The 16,850-nt window shown below is 48.1% G+C and overlaps 3 protein-coding genes across 9 annotated transcripts in view; 2 read left to right on the forward strand and 1 right to left on the reverse strand.

Moving 5' to 3' along the window:
* Positions 1-7,354, forward strand: part of RILPL1 (Rab interacting lysosomal protein like 1) — a 45,000-nt gene extending 37,646 nt beyond the window's left edge. The window contains exons 7-9 of one of the 5 annotated variants that reach the window (XM_036874369.1): positions 4,378-4,465; positions 4,740-4,763; positions 6,508-6,574. In XM_036874369.1, coding sequence (XP_036730264.1) covers positions 4,378-4,465; positions 4,740-4,742 — 91 coding nt within the window. In that variant the 3' untranslated portion in view covers positions 4,743-4,763; positions 6,508-6,574. Of the gene's footprint in view, positions 1-4,377; positions 4,466-4,739; positions 4,764-6,507 lie in introns of all 5 variants that reach the window. The other 4 variants (XM_036874366.1, XM_036874368.1, XM_036874370.1 and 1 more) reach the window with 4 other exon arrangements.
* SNRNP35 (small nuclear ribonucleoprotein U11/U12 subunit 35) lies at positions 7,074-16,522 on the reverse strand. 2 transcript variants are annotated; one of them, XM_036874372.1, is made up of 2 exons: positions 16,309-16,434; positions 7,074-11,022 (listed from the first exon to the last, which is right to left on the reverse strand). In XM_036874372.1, exon 2 carries the CDS (start codon positions 11,017-11,019, stop codon positions 10,279-10,281), a length of 741 nt encoding a protein of 246 aa, XP_036730267.1. In that variant the 5' UTR covers positions 11,020-11,022; positions 16,309-16,434; the 3' UTR covers positions 7,074-10,278. The 2 variants fall into 2 exon arrangements, with proteins under 2 accessions (XP_036730267.1, XP_036730266.1); XM_036874371.1 differs by having other exon boundaries at positions 9,064-11,022; positions 16,379-16,522.
* A 182-nt stretch (positions 16,523-16,704) lies between these two features.
* RILPL2 (Rab interacting lysosomal protein like 2) overlaps positions 16,705-16,850 on the forward strand; it is a 31,431-nt gene continuing 31,285 nt past the window's right edge. For both annotated transcript variants that reach the window (XM_036874374.1, XM_036874375.1), the window contains exon 1: positions 16,705-16,814. The gene's annotated coding sequence lies outside the window, so the exon portion shown is untranslated. The remainder of the gene's footprint in view (positions 16,815-16,850) is intronic.

Genomic DNA, 16,850 nt, shown 5'->3' on the forward strand with positions numbered 1-16,850 from the left:
GGATCCCAACACCATGTTGGCCACGTATTAGTTTGTAATCTCCCACAGGCACTTGAAACGCAACTCAAAGTAATTTAAAGAAAGAAAAACTGTTGGCCAAGCAACTAAAAATTTTCAGGTCACCCTGGCTTCAGGCTCAGCTGGACCCAGGTCTTGTTCTCAGGGCTCTGCCTGCTTCCCTCCACCTCTACCTGTTTGCCTTTCTGTGGGCTGTGTTCTTGGGCGTGCTGTCCCCTCAGGGTGGCAATATGGCCACGATCGGCTCAGGCTTCTGCTTTCTTGTCTGAAACTCCAGTGGGAAGAGAGAATCTCCCACAGAAGTCACAGAATTGAGTGTCCTTGGCTCTGACTGGGTCACATGATCACCCCACAGGGCAGTGCATCCATAGGTCTGGTCTGGGTCTCATTCTCACGCCTGAAACTTAGAGTAGCTTTAACTCCATCCAGTTCCCATGGTCTGGGATTAGGGGAAGGACAGACCCCAAGCAAGATCAGTTTGCTGAGCAGACAGAAGTAACCGGCATCCACTGTAGCCTCATCCTGGGGGAGGAGGAGCCCTCTGGTCTCGATTCTATGATGTACTCAGTATCCTTGGTTAGGGTTTCCCATCCAGTGCTTGCCAAGAAATGGGATGGACTTCACTTAGACCCTGATCTGTCCACCAGCCCCACTTGCATGTAAGGATGAGCAGAAGTGATCTTAAATGCTTTGGGTTAAAACCTGGGGAAACTGAGGAAAAGTTCATGAGCCCACACAGTTCCTCCCTTAGCTAAGGGAGGGGTGAGACCAAGAGACCAGCATCTATCGTCTTCTTTCAGCAGTTCCTTCCCTTTAACAATCAGACCTTTCTAGCATCTCTGCTCCAAGTGTGCTGCATTTACAGCGTCTCTGGCACTGTAATTCCAAGTCATATGTAATTCTAAGACTTCCTTCTGAAGCAGGGATGTTCTGACTTTCTAGTTTTCCACTCCAGCCCCCTTTCTCTAAAACAGGTACTTAAGAGTTGGTTTTTGCAAATCTCAAACTGGGTAAAATCCAGAGGAAAGTTGTCAGAATTAGCCAACAATGTTTTTCCCACTAGTTCTTATACCCACACACGAGTAGGCTGTGGTGTCTGGTCCTCTTTTCCAGATTGTTCCAGAAAGGACCCTGGGGCCCTGTTCTCAAACCCTTCTCCCCTTCAGTTTGGCCTCTGGTTGCTCAGCAAGACCTGGGGCTCTGAGCCCAGCAGGAGAAGCCGATGGAATCTGGGAGTCAGAGACAGAGAGGGAGAGAGAATTCAGAATCTCTCGTCCACGGGGTGCAGGTGGCCAGTCCCATGGCTGCCCCGGCCTTCTAGGGGATAAATGGAAGATCCAAATGGCACAAAAGGCTTTTGACCAGCCCAGACAGGACACTGGTCACTTTGTCCACCTTGGCCACTCACCGGAAGCAGCCTCAGTGTGGCCAGGAGCTCAGAGCCTGGGGCAGGGATGGATCTTCTCTGGGGACCGGGGCAAGGGAATGACGGTTCCATGCCTGTCTCCGTCTCCGTCCTTCACTCTCGGGCACCCGTCTGCCTCTGTCTGGTCCCTTCGTCCTTGCTTCTGCGGAGTATGAGTCACACAGCCTCTTTAGTGCAGCTCACAGCTGTTCTCCAGCTCAGCTTCTCGCCCTCGACCACTTTTCCCCACCCTCCAGTAAGTAAGCAGTAACTACCATGGAGGTTCGAAGGGGCTTCACCGGCTTGGAGCACTTGAACTAGGGTATCTTCCACCCTGTCAGAGATTCAGAGCTGGGACAGTTAGCCCCATTTCTCAGATGAGGAAACTGGGGCCCAGAGAAGCCCACTGACTTCACTGCGATCACCTTGCTGGATGGATCAAAGTCGGGATTGGAACCCATGCCTTTTGATTGCCTCCTGGCCAAGACAAGACAGTGCTCGCCCCAGCTGTCTCGTTCGGCCTCCCCACCCCCCTTTTCCTCACCCCATTTCCCGAGTCACCAGCTGTGGGCTGGCTGCCCAGTTCCCTTATCTCTCAAATGCACCACCAGCCAGAGACACCAGAGTCTACATTTCTGGGCTGAACTGGTCAAGGGAACCAGAAACTCCTGCCGCCTGTCAAAACAGTGTGCCCAGAAAACCTTCCAAGAATAGCTCGTGATCGAGCAGCTGCTGGCCGGACAGTCTGGGTTGGCACTGGCTGGGCAGGTCACGAGGGAGCGCCTGAGTGGCTCCAGCCTCATCCCCAGTGGACACCAGCACCAGCGCCCCCTTTGTGTGGTGCCCGGCTCTCAATCCTGGGCTGACAGGTAGACACACAGCTGCTCGCTGCTGAGCAGGGGCGGGGGGCTGACCTGAGAGGCAGGCAGCTGGCAGGGGGCGCAGAGGCACAGCCAGGGAAGCTGCGATCGGAACAGCTGGCCTCACACACTGGAAAGGTTGGCCTCGGAGCAGGCAGCCACCCAAGTATCCGACGGTAGCAACAACAGGGCATTCTCTCCCTGTCCCCCTACCCACCGCCCTGCTCACTGCAGCCCAGAAATAGCTTCTTTACAGCCGCCCGTCACACTGCCTGCAATGCCACTGTTAGAACTTCATTTGGTTTGAGTCTTCCAGAAATAATTTGTCGCAGGGCGGGGCGGTGGCGGGGGCTCGGGGGAGTTTGAAACCAGCTACATCGTATCCAGGAGACAACTTTTGCCCAAAACAAGCCAGTCTTTTTTCGTGGAAGTGGCTGTCCCTCTAGAGCATGCTGCAGCTCCTGCAGCAAGGCACCTGGAATAGAGAGGGAAGGGGGTCGTCCGTTCCAGGATCCCAGCGAGACACACAGAGAATAGCTTGGCTGGAACACCCCAGGTGTCCCAAGGCTCTGGTGCATCAGTTTGGCCCCTGATTGGTCCCCAAAGGAAGTCCAGCATTTCCCAGTGGGCAAACATCTGTCCAGGCAGAATACCCACCCCGCACATCTGGGGCCATCCCCCAAACAACGACTTTGTCTTTGGGGGCTCCCTGTTATGCTAGAGAGGGGTCCTGGTAAAGGTGGGTGCAGTACCTTGTGGCTTAGAGCCCCTGGAAAGCTAATGGTACCCGCTAGCCTGGCCCCTGGGGATTGGGCCCATTCATTTACCAAATGGAGCCCCTTCTTCTCGTTGTCTCTGAGAAGCCATCCAGGTAGTTTTGCCAAGGTGCCAACACCCAGCTAGTCTGTGAAGTTGCGTCAAAGGTGATCCAGACTCAGAGAATTCTCAAACCTCATTTGAGATAATCATATTATATCTTTTCTCAGCCAACCTCTTTAAAAAAAAAAAAGAAATCAAAGCTGTTCAAAATAAGCTCTGGAGGCTTAGTTGGAGTTTCTTCTTCATTTTCCTTGCCCAGACAAGGAACCGATAAGCATTCACTGTCGGCTCTGACTTACCAGTCGGGTGATGATGCAGGCTCTCCTGCCCGGCCCATCCTGGCTGCCTCCCCTTCTCTCCTGGGTCTCCCCTGGCTGCCTTCAGGGCACAGAGCCTGCAGCTCATGGCAGCTGGGGGAGACGGGCTGGAAGACACCCAAGAGTGTCACCACGTAATCCCACGGCAGGTTTTGACACTTCCTACCCCACACCCAGGCCTGCGTTTTCAGCCCTTGAGGCCACCCTGTCTTCCATACGTGGTTATCACACGCTGTATTCGTTTGCTAGGGCTGTTGTACCACAAACTGAGTTGGCTTAAACAACAGAGGTAGGGACTTCCCTGGCGGTCCAGTGGTTAGGACTCCGTGCTTTCACTGCCGAGGGCCCGGGTTCAATCCCTGGTCAGGGAACTCAGATCCCACAAGCCAAGTGGCGTGGCCAAAAAAATACAAAAAACAATAGAGATGTGTTGTCTCACAGTTCCTAGAAGCTAGAAGTCCAAGATCAAGGTGTTGGCAGGGTCAATTCCTTCTGAGGGCCATGAGGGAGAATCTGCTCCACGCGTCTCTCCTAGCTTCTAGTGGTTTGCTGACAATCTTTGGCCTTTGTTCACTTGTAGAAGCATCACCCCAAACTTTGCCTGCATCTTCACGTGGCCTTCTTCCTGTGTGCGTGTCTGTGTCCAAATTTCCCCCTTTTATAAGGACACCAGTTGTATTGGATTAGGGCCACCCTACTCTGGTATGACCTCACCAAAACTAGTTACATCTACAAGGATTCTATGTCTAAATAAGGTGACATTCAATAAATAAATAAGGTGACATTCTGAGCTCCTGGGAGTTCGGACTTTTCAAAATATGAATGGGGGGCGTGGGGGGCCATAATTCCACATAAACCCTAAGCAAACCCTTCAGCCGACCTGTCTGTGGAGTGTGTTTCTTTTTCATGCCGCCCCTGTTTTTACCTTCTCTGTGTCTATCTGTACTTTTCTAACCAGGATGTTTACAGCCATAATGCCCATGGTAGCAGCCGGACTGATAATAGATGACCCCACGCTGCAGCCTGTCCGACGACTTGTGTCCCTCGTAGGCACTGCATTTTTCTGGTTTCCTTTTGAGCTGTGCCTTTGGAATGTCTGTTGCAGCTACTGCTGGGGCTGGCCTGTCTCCTCTGGCCCCTTTAGCTGCATGGCCGTCACCTGCGTGTTCCCATTTGAAGTGGGCGTGGAGTGCGATTTCAAACGTGCCGCTCATGACGCTCCATCTGCACGAGTGAAGCCTCGGAATTCTCGGCTCTGTCACCAATAATTCTTTTTGTCTTTTCTGTTTCCATTCTAAAACGACCTTGTCCATGATCCAGTAAAGAAGGTCCTTTAAGTGACGGGTCAGTAATCAACGCCCACCATGACCCATCCCCCGCCCCGAGTGACACTAACGCTGTGTTTTCGATCTTCACAGCCTGGCTTTCTAAACCGCTTTGTTTTGCCAAGCCATAGTCAGCAAGCCATTTGATCTTGTTAAAACAGGAAAAGCAGAGGAGGAGACTTTTGTCTTGATTCTTTCTGTGTCCCCTTGGACAGGAAGTGGCAAGTGGCTTTCCTGCTTGAATCAGGTAGACATGACATGTAACAGTGATAAGCGCTACTGTCTTTCTGGCCAGCTAATTGCTTTGATTACACTATGGAAAGAGCTCACAAATAACCCAGAATGAGAAGAATGCCTTCATTTGCCAGTACACATATTGGTTGCAGAAAAAAAGAGACTTTAGCTGGTAGGGAGAATTTCTCCAGACAGACTTGGCTTGCCCCAGCTTTACAGTGAAAGACCACTTTATTCCTGCTAGGAAGTTATTGTAGGATCCAGTAACCACAGAATAGGAAAATCATTTTCACTCAGATATGATTAAAACTGAACTCCATAGGCCACAGCACTAAAAAACAAAAACAAAACAAACCAAAAAACGAAAAGGTAAATGGACAGAGGGAACTAAAAATAGTTGATCTGAAGCTTTTACTTCTTCAGGGGTTCCTTCCTATTCCTGCCCCTGGAAAACATAACAGAGCTACTATATTTCTTACCAAGTTCAGAAACCAAAATTCAAGAGTAGGGGAACTTGGTAAGAATAGAAAGAATCTTTAATTAGAGGCGGAGAGTACAGAAGGACAGTTGGCAGCTTAGAAAGGGCTTTGGGGAAATACTCAAAATAGGCCAACTCAGGTTTACTGGCCAGGGTCCTAGTCGTCTATGTTTAGGTGGAGTTTAAGCTGACTTTGTTTTAAATGGGCCACATTATCAGCTTTTGGCCTGAGATTTCTACTTTTATCTTTCAGGCATCAATCAGATGGTTCACTCAGATTGATCAATGACCAATAGTCACAGCTGTTTTGAAAAGACCTCTTGGTCTACTTTAGCTGTTGCTATGTAGATAGTTACTGTGATAACTTCTAAAGGCTTTCACCTTTAAATTAAATCAGTTTTAATCACCATTAAATCAGTTCTTGTCACTTGTCCAAATTAATATTTCCCAAATTTCATTCACATACTATATTCATAATGCTCATCTAATCAGAGAACCGTGTATGCTATTCCTTAATACATATTTTAATTGCCTCATTTTTCTTAAGTACCTACTTTCACCTCATCCTAAGCTGTAGTAATATCCATGAAATTTGGGCTTTGATATGCTACTTACCTAGTTTCCCAATCCACATGAAATAAATAGTTACTTAAATTTAAAATATTCATCTCTTTACATCCGAATCATCTTAAGTACCATATGGCTTTCAAGTATTCCTTTCTGTGCATCATTAAGGTAAAGAAACCCATGATGTATGTTTCCAGTAGCTTTTTATTTCCACTGGTCATGAGAAGAAATCCTCAGTAGTGCTTAAGGCGGGAGGTACATCACCTATGTGCACACCCTGCTCACACTGTGTCACCTCCAAGGTACTGTGACAATGACACGCAGAATGCCCTGCTGCTTTCTGGAATAACTTTGACCCGCACCCCGAACGTTTTCTTTCACACCTCGAGTTGATTTGCTCCCTCACGTTTGCTGCTGGCATTGCAAAAACTGTGACGTGTGTGGCCAATGGCAGCCTCTCATTTCTTTCTTTTCCTTCTCAAAGGTTTAGCTTCTTCTCCCGAGATAAGAAGCGTCTGGCCAATACGCAGAGAAACGTGCGCATCCACGAGTCCTTTGGCCAGTGGGCCAACTGCCACCGCGACGACGGTTACACGGAGCAAGGACAGGAGGCCCTGCAGCACCTGTGACCGTGACCCACCTCTGTCCTTGGACCTGAACCACCAGCGCCTGCAACAGAACCTGGCCGCCTTGGGTGTCACACCCTCAAACCTGATCCCTCCAACAAACTGTCTGCTTTGAGGGAGCACGTCAAAAAACTGATGCCAAACTCTAAAGAAACGTTTATTTATACCAGGGCTATCACTGTTTCTAATAGATGACTCTGATCCCTTAGGATATATATTTAATAAGACCACGAGCGGAAGCTGACTTTTGCATTAACTTCAGTAACGCAAGCTTCACCAGATACATCACATGCCGCTATAATTGCTGTTTGACTTGCTTTGTATGAAATTATTTGTGTAGAGGTTTTATGATCACATTTGTCATACTTAAATGGGAGGCAGGGAAGTGGTAGGTTTTCATTAGTTACGTTCATGACATTGTCATGGTGGTAGCATAATATATAGGATGCATCGACTAGACAGGCAGGGCCTCTGAAGTCACAGGATGAGCTGGCCCAGCTTAGGCACAAAGCAAACGGAAAATAGGGAGGACAGTCCTCCCGCCCAGAAACTGGAGGCAAGTTTGCAAGAGCCTGTGGTTCTCTATTGCACCTTGTTACTGATAATGCCTAGAGCATGTAGCAATGTTCAAGGCCAGTGCCTTGGAATCTGCTGTGAGTTATGCAGTACTAACCAAACAAAGTTGCTAAGGATGAGACATTGCAACATTTCTTGTGTGGATTCTTTTTTTCTTGGCATCTTGTTTCAGCATTCACTGTGTCAAATACTTAGTCCCCTGCGAAGAGGACAAGTGTCCCAAAGCGGATTGAGTGTGGCGTGCGGAACCCTAGGGGGTGCCAGATGGTGGGTAGGGTAGACTTGCCAAAGCAATGGCGGTGGGTGAAAAGATGGCTTGGGGACCAAATGTCTGGCTGACTCATGGGGTGCAGTGGAGACGGAGAGCCACATGCCCTGTCTGCAACTGGCAAGTTGGGGGGTTACCCAAATAATCCTTTCTCTCCACCCACGGAGCACCCAGGGTGCAAGACGGGGTGCTCACGGATTGAGAGAGGTACCATTTCCTGACAGGGCACTCAAGTGCATCTGACTGGACTGCTTTCTACACATTTTACTGTGGTTTGCCAAGAAACCATCAAGTCGGTTTATAGAATCTACATGAACTCCGTTTCCAGATCACTGAGAAAAATGACCAGACACGATAATGTTGGTTTAGAGCAGTGGTTCTCCAACCTGACTGCCCATTAGAACTATTAGAGTTTATTCTCAGAGAGTATAAAAGCATGTGTGCTGAGGAATCCCCCTCCCCGCATCACCTTTGGTTGCCTTCCCCGTGGGGTGACCAGTGTTGGTAGTTTCCTGGGTGTCTTTCCTGAAATAATTTATAAATATACATGCAATCATGTAAAAAAAATAGATATATTTCTGTTCTCTTTTTACATAAATGGCAGCGTGTTATACACATGCTATCCCATACCTTTCTTTCCTTAGAATACCCTGGACATGACTTCACACCAGTATAAAAGACAGTGGGTCTCAACCAGGGGTGATTTTGGCCCCCAGGGATATTTGGCACTCACTGGAGACATTTTTGGTTGTCGCAACTGGGTGGGTGCTACTGTCATCCAGTAGGCCCCAGGGACGCTGCTAAATATCCTACAATGCATAGGACGGCACCCGATACCAAAGAATTATCCAGCCCCAAATGTCAATAGTGCCAAGACTGAGGAACCCTGGTCGACCATCGAGTGTAATTTGTTCATGTTTGTCCAGGCCCCACTGGTGGACACGTAGCTTCCAATCTTTCTGAAACAGCGCTGCACACTTTCACACACGTGCATCAGTCTGCAGAATAAACTAGCAGCAGAACTGCCGGGTCAGAGGGTATCCGCCTTTGCCATGTTGACAACTACAGTCCCTGACAGGGGGGTTCTACTAATTTTTTTTTTTTTTTGGTTACCAGGGCCATTATAAGACTAAGCCCAAATGTCCAGGGGTGGGGACTGAATGTGCATATTTTTTCCATCCATCGGTATTCTGGTACTCAGGGTTGATAACCGCCAGCTTAGACTATGTAAACACTATGTAAACACTGCTGCCCCTGTATGTGTTTCTTCTGAAGCTGTCTCACAACTCAGCTTCCCTGATGTGGAGCAGCTTGTTTTACCTAATGTACCTACCAACTCTAGCCCATAACACACTTTGTAAATGAAACGTGGGTGAAATCAGAAAGGTGTTCCTGCAAGGCGGTATTCTGAGATTTAGGAGAATAGTAAAATTCTGCACTGGAAATTTACAAAGGAAAGAGCATATTTTTCTAAAACAGTTCTAACAGCTGACAGCAATTTTAAGATATCGTAGGTCCCCTATGTAACAATGAGATTCATACTCCTGATGCAAAAACCTAGTAATGAATGTGTGAGTCTTGCTACTAAATCAGACATTTACTTTACATGAGACATCCTGAATTTTAAGAACCTGAACTTTCAAAGACACAGCCATGGATAAAAGAAAAATGTTGAATGTCACTTTCTTGAAAAATCACATGAACAGTATGGTACTTATTCAAAGCTCTCAGAAGTTCAGGTCAATATATCCAGTTTCAAACAAACCAGAGGCCAGATGATCAAGAGGGAAAAGGCAAATCAGTCCATCGGAACTAGCTGCTACCCTTTCATTGATTTCATTTTAATTTCACTCTCACTTCTTTTGAACTTTCTCTTTTCCAAGGGCTGGAGGATTGCCATAGACCATAGCCCCAAAGCCCTGAAACTCTGGGTTTTCATTTTAAATGCCAGCCACCCCGCCAAAAAGAGAAAAGGAAAAAAGGTAGTCAGCATTTGGCTCGAGAATGGAGTTACATTTGTTCAAGAGAAGCTGGTTGCTGACCCAGATCACTGCTAAGACTGGCTTTTGGTACTAAGTCTCTGGACATTCTCCTTGGATTCATTTTTCTATCTCATTTTTATTTCACTGCAGCAAACCCTGCACTATGGACATAAAGGTGGAAAACACACAACTTAGATGCTGACCAGATTTGGGTTCCCAGGAGTCACAGATCAGTGCAAATGGTTTTCAGTCATCACCTCTTTTTGCGAAGCCCTCAAAATGGTCATTTCCAATAGATGGGAGAAAAAGCAAATTCCGTACTGCCAAATTAAATGAGTGATGGCTCCTTACACAGGCCTTTCTGTACAGATGCTGGTGACTGCAAAATTGTTTCTCAAGCTTATCAAATAATGGGTCCTTACAACTACAAGATGAAGGGAATTCCCTGGTGGTCCAATGGTTAGGACTCTGCACTTTCACTGCTGAGGGCGCGGGTTCAATCCCTGGTGAGGGAACTAAGATCCCGCAAACCGCCCATGAGCCCCAAAAAACAAAAACAAAAACTATAAGATGCAGAAGAGAAAATTCAAACTATCAGCGTGTTCATCTTGAACCTGCATTCCAGAGTCGAAAGAAAACGTACCCAACCCCATTATCATTAGTAAGTTTTTTCTGTTTTGTTTTTGTTTTCGTCAGTAGGTTTTATTCAACCACTGGACTTGGATTCTGTATACAAGCAGTGCAGGTCTCCCTGCACTTTTACTGGTCGGGTACCTTCGTTTGGGTTTGGCAGGGGATGGAGTCTACTTACTTCTGTCCCTCTTCTCCCTCCCCTTGACCCTGTCGTCTCTGAAGTCCCTCTCTCTGTCCCAGTCACCTTCTGGCCACACCCGAGTTGATTCTTTTTCCTGCCACCTCTTCTCCCGGCCCCGGTCATGGTCCCGATCCCTCATCCTGGAGTCCCAGTGTCTTTCTCGGGATCGAGATCGCTCCCTTCTCTCCCTCTTTCCCTCTCGAAACTGGTCGTTTTTAACAACTGGCAGATTAATGGGTTTTCGGAAAGGCCGATCCCGCCCCCCAAACCTCAGCTGCCCAGATTCCTTTTTCCCCCCCAGGCCTCCTCCAAGTCGCCGAGGAATCCACCCTTTGAGAGTCCTTTCCAGTTCATAGTCCACAAATATCTCGTGTTGGTCAATAACCAGGCCATCGGCGTCCCGGTAAGCTTTGAGCAGAGAACGCTCCTCTTTGTATTCGATGAACGCATAGCCCTTCGAAAAGCCCGTGACCAAGTCCCTCACCAGCCGAAGCCGCCGGATGTCCCCATAGCGGGAAAATACTTCCTTTAACTTCTCCTCTTTGGTCTGCAGGTTTAGTCTCGCCACAAACAGGGTGAGGAGGGGGTCTCCTGTGACGCCTTTGTTGGGGGCATATCGTGCCAGCATCGCCCTCCAGACAGCTCGATCATGTGGGTCCTCGTCGGTGCCATCAATGCTGCCAGCTTTAAGCGGGTCATACTCCTTGGCGATGGGCATCCAATCGTTCATGTTCTAAGGAGAAGCACAGCAAGCGTTTATGCAGCATCTACTGTAAGCTACGTATTCAATCCTTCCAACAACCCCATGAAGTAGATACTGCTTTTCACCCCTTCTTCCAACAGGGAAGGAAGAGGATTTTTCAGATGCTGTGGCCTCCCAGCTAGAAAGCAGGGGAGACAGTATCAGAGGCAGGCGGTGGGGCTCCAGAATGCTCTCACGAACTCCTCCACCAACCCTCCCCGGAAGAAGCAGAGGGCAACGTGCCTGAGTTTGATGCATACGTGTATCATCCAGCTTAGCCACGGTAGGGCACACACAAGCTGTTATAACGTGGCAACACGGATCAAAATCCAGAATCAAAATCCAGGCTCGTCTTTCAGAGACTTTAAAATGGTCATAGGGAAACCAGCCTGAGAACTTCTGTGGAAAAGGGCATTTTTTTTTTTTTCCAAATTTATTTATTTATTTATTTATTTTTGACTGTGTTGGGTCTCCGTTTCTGTGCGAGGGCTTTCTCTAGTTGCAGAGAGCGGGGGCCACTCTTCATCGCGGTGCGCGGGCCTCTCACTGTCGCGGCCTCTCTTGTTGCGGAGCCCAGGCTCCAGATGCGCAGGCTCAGTAGCTGTGGCTCACGGGCCTAGTTGCTCCGCGGCATGTGGGATCCTCCCAGACCAGGGCTCGAACCCGTGTCCCCTGCACCGGCAGGCAGACTCCCAACCACCGCGGCACCAGGGAAGCCCCTGGAAAAGGGCATTTTAAAAAACTCTTTATGGGAGTTCCCTGGCGGTCCAGTGGTTAGGACTCGGCACTTTCACTGCCGGGGCCCGGGTTCAATCCCTAGTTGGGGAACTAGGATCCCGCAAGCCACATGGCTCGGCCAAATATATATATATAAATAATAATAATAATAACATTAATAAAAATTAAAAACTCTTACTACCAAGAGTTTCAAACACATACCAATGTAGACAACGGCATAACCTTCCATGAATTTCTCACCCGGCTCCAACTATGACCAACACCTGGCCTGTCTTATTTCATCTGTGCTCCCCACATTCCCGCTCCCAGATTTTTTTTTTTTTAATTTTTAAATATTTATTTATTTATTTATTTATTTAGGCTGCACTGGGTCTTTAGTTACGGCATGTGGGATCTTCGTTTCGTTATGCAGGATCCTTAGTTGTGGCATGCGGGACTTCTTAGCTGCGGCATGAGGGATCTAGTTCCCCGACCAGGGATCAAACCCGGGCCCCCTGCATTGGGAACGCGGTGTCTTACCCACTGGACCACCAGGGAAGTCCCTCCCAGATTATTCTGATAAGGACTTTTTAAAAAAACAAAACTACACAGGAAAATGGTGCTCTGAATGCACCATTTTGCATCTGTCAGTAAACAGGGAGCAAAGCCAAAATGAGTGACCCAGCCACAGGCTCTTTAGTTCAAAAGGAAGATGGGGGACTTCCCTGGTGGCGCAGTGGTTAGGAATCCACCTGCCAACGCAGGGGACACGGGTTTGATCCCTGGTCCAGGAAGATCCCACATACTACGGGGCGGCCAAGCCCGCATGCCACAACACTGAGCCCACGCCCTGCAACTACTGAAGTCCACGCGCTCTAGGGCCTGCGTGCTGCAACCACTGAGCCCGCATGCTGCAACTACTGAAGCCTGCGCGCCTAGAGCCCATGCTCCACAACAAGAGAAGCCACCGCAATGAGAGGCCCACGCACTGCAACGAAGAGTGGCCCCCACTCGCCGCAACTAGAGAAAGCACGTGTGCAGCAACGAAGGCCCAACGCAGCCAAAATATATATATAAATAAATAAAAAGAAACTTTATATATATTAAAAAAAAGGAAGATGGGATTTCTTCCCACTTCCCTAGCTCATAATCCATCTATGCTTTGGAGCTTGAGAACTGATTGCAATGGTAATTTTAGTTCAGCAAGCACACTGCAACTGTCATTCATTCTGATAGAAGATCTTTCTATGTTTGTTTGAAAGAGGGTGGGTAAGTTTAAGTCTGACACATGATAATTGATTCATGTGAATTTTCTTGAATAATTCGGTGCTTGCCAACATTTCAGACCCTGCTGGAATCATGTGACCACTTCTGTAAAGCTTTAGAGCCAAGGCTGAAATATGTTACTTAAAAACCAGGGCTCTGTCGAATATATCTGGTGATCTTCATTCCTAACAGCATCTTTCCATGATATTTATTAAAATGGTATCTATAGTTTTCCCCCCCTCTCTCAAATTTTCAAGGATCTTTTTTGTTTTTGTTCTTCAGTTTACAGGTTATGTAGGGGGAGTGATCACAGTGGAATTTCTTTTCCCAGTAAAAAAGTAAAACACCGGGACTTCCCTGGTGGCACAGTGGTTAAGAATCCGCCTGCCAATGCAGGGGACACAGGTTCGATCCCTGGTCCGGGAAGATCCCACATGCCGCGGAGCAACTAAGCCTGTGTGCCACAACTACTGAGCCTGCGCTTTAGAGCCCGTGAGCCACAACTACTGAGCCCTCGTGCCACAACTACTGAAGCCCGTGTGCCTAGAGCCCGTGCTCTGCAACAAGACAAGACACCACGATGAGAAGCCTGCGCACCACAAGGAAGAGTAGCCCCCACTCGCCGCAACTAGAGAACGCCTGCGCACAGCAATGAAGACCAAACGCAGCCAAAAATAAACAAATAAATTTTTTAAAAAAATTATTAAGAAAAAAAAAAGTAAAACACCTACAGAATAAAACCCAAAGTCAATGAACTCAAGAATTCTAACTCTCAGCCTCTCACCATATTCCATTGCAGAACCTGTTCTACCCAGGACTGCTCCTCATTCCTTGAACGTGCCCTAATCCCCTGGCTCCATGTCTTTCCTGGTGCAATTTCCTCTGCTGGGAATATTCTCTTCTTTTCCACCTCCCACATCTCCACTTGTGGAAATTCTACTGGTCCTTCCAAGTCTGGCTTCCAGCCTCTTCCCCATGAAGCAAATCCGTTGGTCCCACAGCTCATGGTACCTCTTCTGTCATACTGATCACGTTTTGCCCAACACACAATAAACACTCTTCACAATAAACACTCTTCAACCCAGTGTCCCCAGATCCTAGGACACTTCCTGATAAATGCTGGGGAACTGAACCAACTCCAAACAAAATTCACTGAACTTATTTTGGTCCAAATCAGACAAAAAGGACCACTTCATTGAAAATTGAAAGGCAGGGACTTCCCTGGTGGCGCAGCGGTTAAGAATCCACCTGCCAATGCAGGGGACACGGGTTTGATCCCTGGTCCAGGAAGATCCCACATGCCACGGAGCAACTAGGCCCGTGTGCCGCAACTACGGAACCTGCGCTCTAGAGCCCGGGAGCCACAACTACTGAGCCCACATACCACAACTACTGAAGCCCGTGTGCCTAGAGCCCGTGCTCCACAACAAGAGAAGCCACCGCAATGAGAAGCCCGCGCACCGCGGCAATGAAGAGCAGCCCCCGCTCGCCGCAACTAGAGAAAGCCTGCATGCAGCAACGAAACCCAACACAGCCAAAAAATTAATTAATTATTTAAAAAAAGAAAGAAAATTGAGAGACAGGACATTACACCATCTGCCACCAAATTGTAAAAGGAGGGCATATATGCGTCTCATCATTAACAAGCAACTTTGGAGAAGACACCTCTCTGGTATCCTTATCAGTAAAAGGATGATAAACAGCTACAACAAGGGAAGGAGCACGAGACGAGTGAGCCGCTTTTGGTCCGGTCTGGGCTCTGCCTCTAACACACTTTGTGTCTTTTGTCTATTATGGCTGTAATTTCTCCACATGGGGGAAAAAAGAGAGAGAGAGATCCCTGTGTTGCTTGGATCTCTGCTCTGGTATTCTCTAAATGGCCCTAAAATTAGTAAGATTCTAATCTTACTTCCTACCTCTATGGCAAGGTTGCAGGAAAAACAAACAAACAAAAAACAGAGACCATAATAATTATAGTTAACCTGTATTGAACACTTAGGAGGTGCCAGGCACGGTGCTAAGCACTTAACTCCCCTCACCTCTCAACAATACCGGGACACACCCACTTCTATTACTGCCATTTCAGATGCCAAAGGTGAGAGGCAAAAAGGTTGTCTTTTGTTCCAAATCACAGAAGTAGCCCAGCGGGGGAGTTAGAACCAAGGGCTTTTATTGACTCCAGAGCTTGAGCTCTTTCTTAACTCTTTCCTTAGATAGCTGTCATAAAATATAAAGCTTGAGATGGGAATAGGAAAAAGCAGGCCACGTCTGGGTGTCTGAGGCTGAGAGCCCCCCTCGCAGCCAAGTGGGAAAGGAACCCGTCCCCATTCCACAGGAAAAGGTCACAAAGATCCACCAAATAAAGCTGACATTGCTGTACACAGTCAGAGCTCCTGTTCAAAGCTTTAACAGTTCCTCAAATTAAACTCTGGAAAAAAATTACAAAGGGATAAAAGATGAGTTTCCGGTTTTCTCCCTCACCTGCATGCTCCTGTCAATACTAAATACCAAGAGAAGAGCGGGCTTCACAGCTTCTCGTTAATCTTTCTAGGTGTATTTCCTCCGTTGCAACATTGCATGGAGATTTTCTACCACCATCTCTCTGGATGTTTAGATTCTTGTCATTACTTCATAAACGGAGATGGGATGTGAGATATGAATCGTGGGGGGTGGAGGTGGGTGGGGCAATGAACCATTAAAGACAGAAGTGTGGAAAGTGAAAAAGCACTGGATTGGGAGCCAGAACACCCAGGTGTAAGACCTAGTGTTATCTTGGGCAAAATTTAAATCACCTGTTAAGTGCTGCTAAATGCCTCTTCACCGCGTTTTTTTGTGAAGATGAGAGAAGGTAGTGTCTTTGAAAGCGCTTTCTAATTATAAATTATTATACAAATAAAAGCTGTTCTTAAGCAAACAAACAAAGCACTCGTCCCCAGGCTGAGTCTGCAGAACAGAACAACCGGCGCTTCCCACCAGCTGGGAAACAAACTGAAGGTGGGCGCCCAGAGCCGTCCGAGCACGCGCAGTGAGGCCGTGGACGCTAACGCGGAAGTCTCCGTGAAAAAGTCTATACTTCCGATCCGCCCCCCCACCCCTGCCCCGCAGCGCCTCCGTCTCGGCCGCCGGCCCTCAGGGCTGCCTTCCCCACCCCGTCACCATCTGAGGGGGCACAGGACGGAAGGGGCCATCCTACCAACCCAGCTGTCGCCCCCGCTCCCGGCAAAACAACCCCAAAAGGTCCCCCCTCCCCTTTGCCCGCTTTCAACATGGCGGCCCACGCACGCGCCGACATACCGTCCAGGCCGAATTCCCTCGTCCTTCTCGCCAGGGTGGACCCTACTCCCACCAAACCGCTCCCGCTCACCTCAGCAAGGCTCGGGCTTCCTTTCCCACGGAGCCTGGTGCCGAGCTCGAAGCGACGGAAGATTCTTCCTCCTTGACTGACGGGACCTTTACATCGGAAGTAGCAGATTCGTCACGGGCCCTGTTTCCGTTTTTGCTTTTATTTTAAGAAATTTAATCACATGCCTTGAGTGTCGACTGCATATCGTCTCCGAAGAGAATGAACTTTCCGTTTCTCTAAAATTTTTCACGAAGACAGAAACTGCTAAATTGAACAAAAGTTGAAAGACGATCGAATGTGCAGCTAGTTGTCTGGGAGACGCTGAATTTCTCTTCGTAGCGAAGAGGTGATTCAGCGCGATGCGAGTTTTAGTTCTTAGACTCACTTTGAGAATTTGATTAATATTGTGGGGTTTTTTTACTCAGAAAATGCGTATGCCGGTTCACAAGGAAACTTTGTACGTATGTTTTGCCAGAGTTTTTCTAACCCGTAA

Source organism: Balaenoptera musculus, chromosome 14 (assembly GCF_009873245.2).
Source record: "Balaenoptera musculus isolate JJ_BM4_2016_0621 chromosome 14, mBalMus1.pri.v3, whole genome shotgun sequence".
Classification (NCBI taxonomy): domain Eukaryota; kingdom Metazoa; phylum Chordata; class Mammalia; order Artiodactyla; family Balaenopteridae; genus Balaenoptera; species Balaenoptera musculus.

What these genes read in the sequence shown, in the direction of transcription:
- SNRNP35 (XM_036874372.1), bottom strand. Translation starts at nt 11,019, where the DNA reads ATGAACGATTGGATGCCCATCGCCAAGGAGTATGACCCGCTTAAAGCT.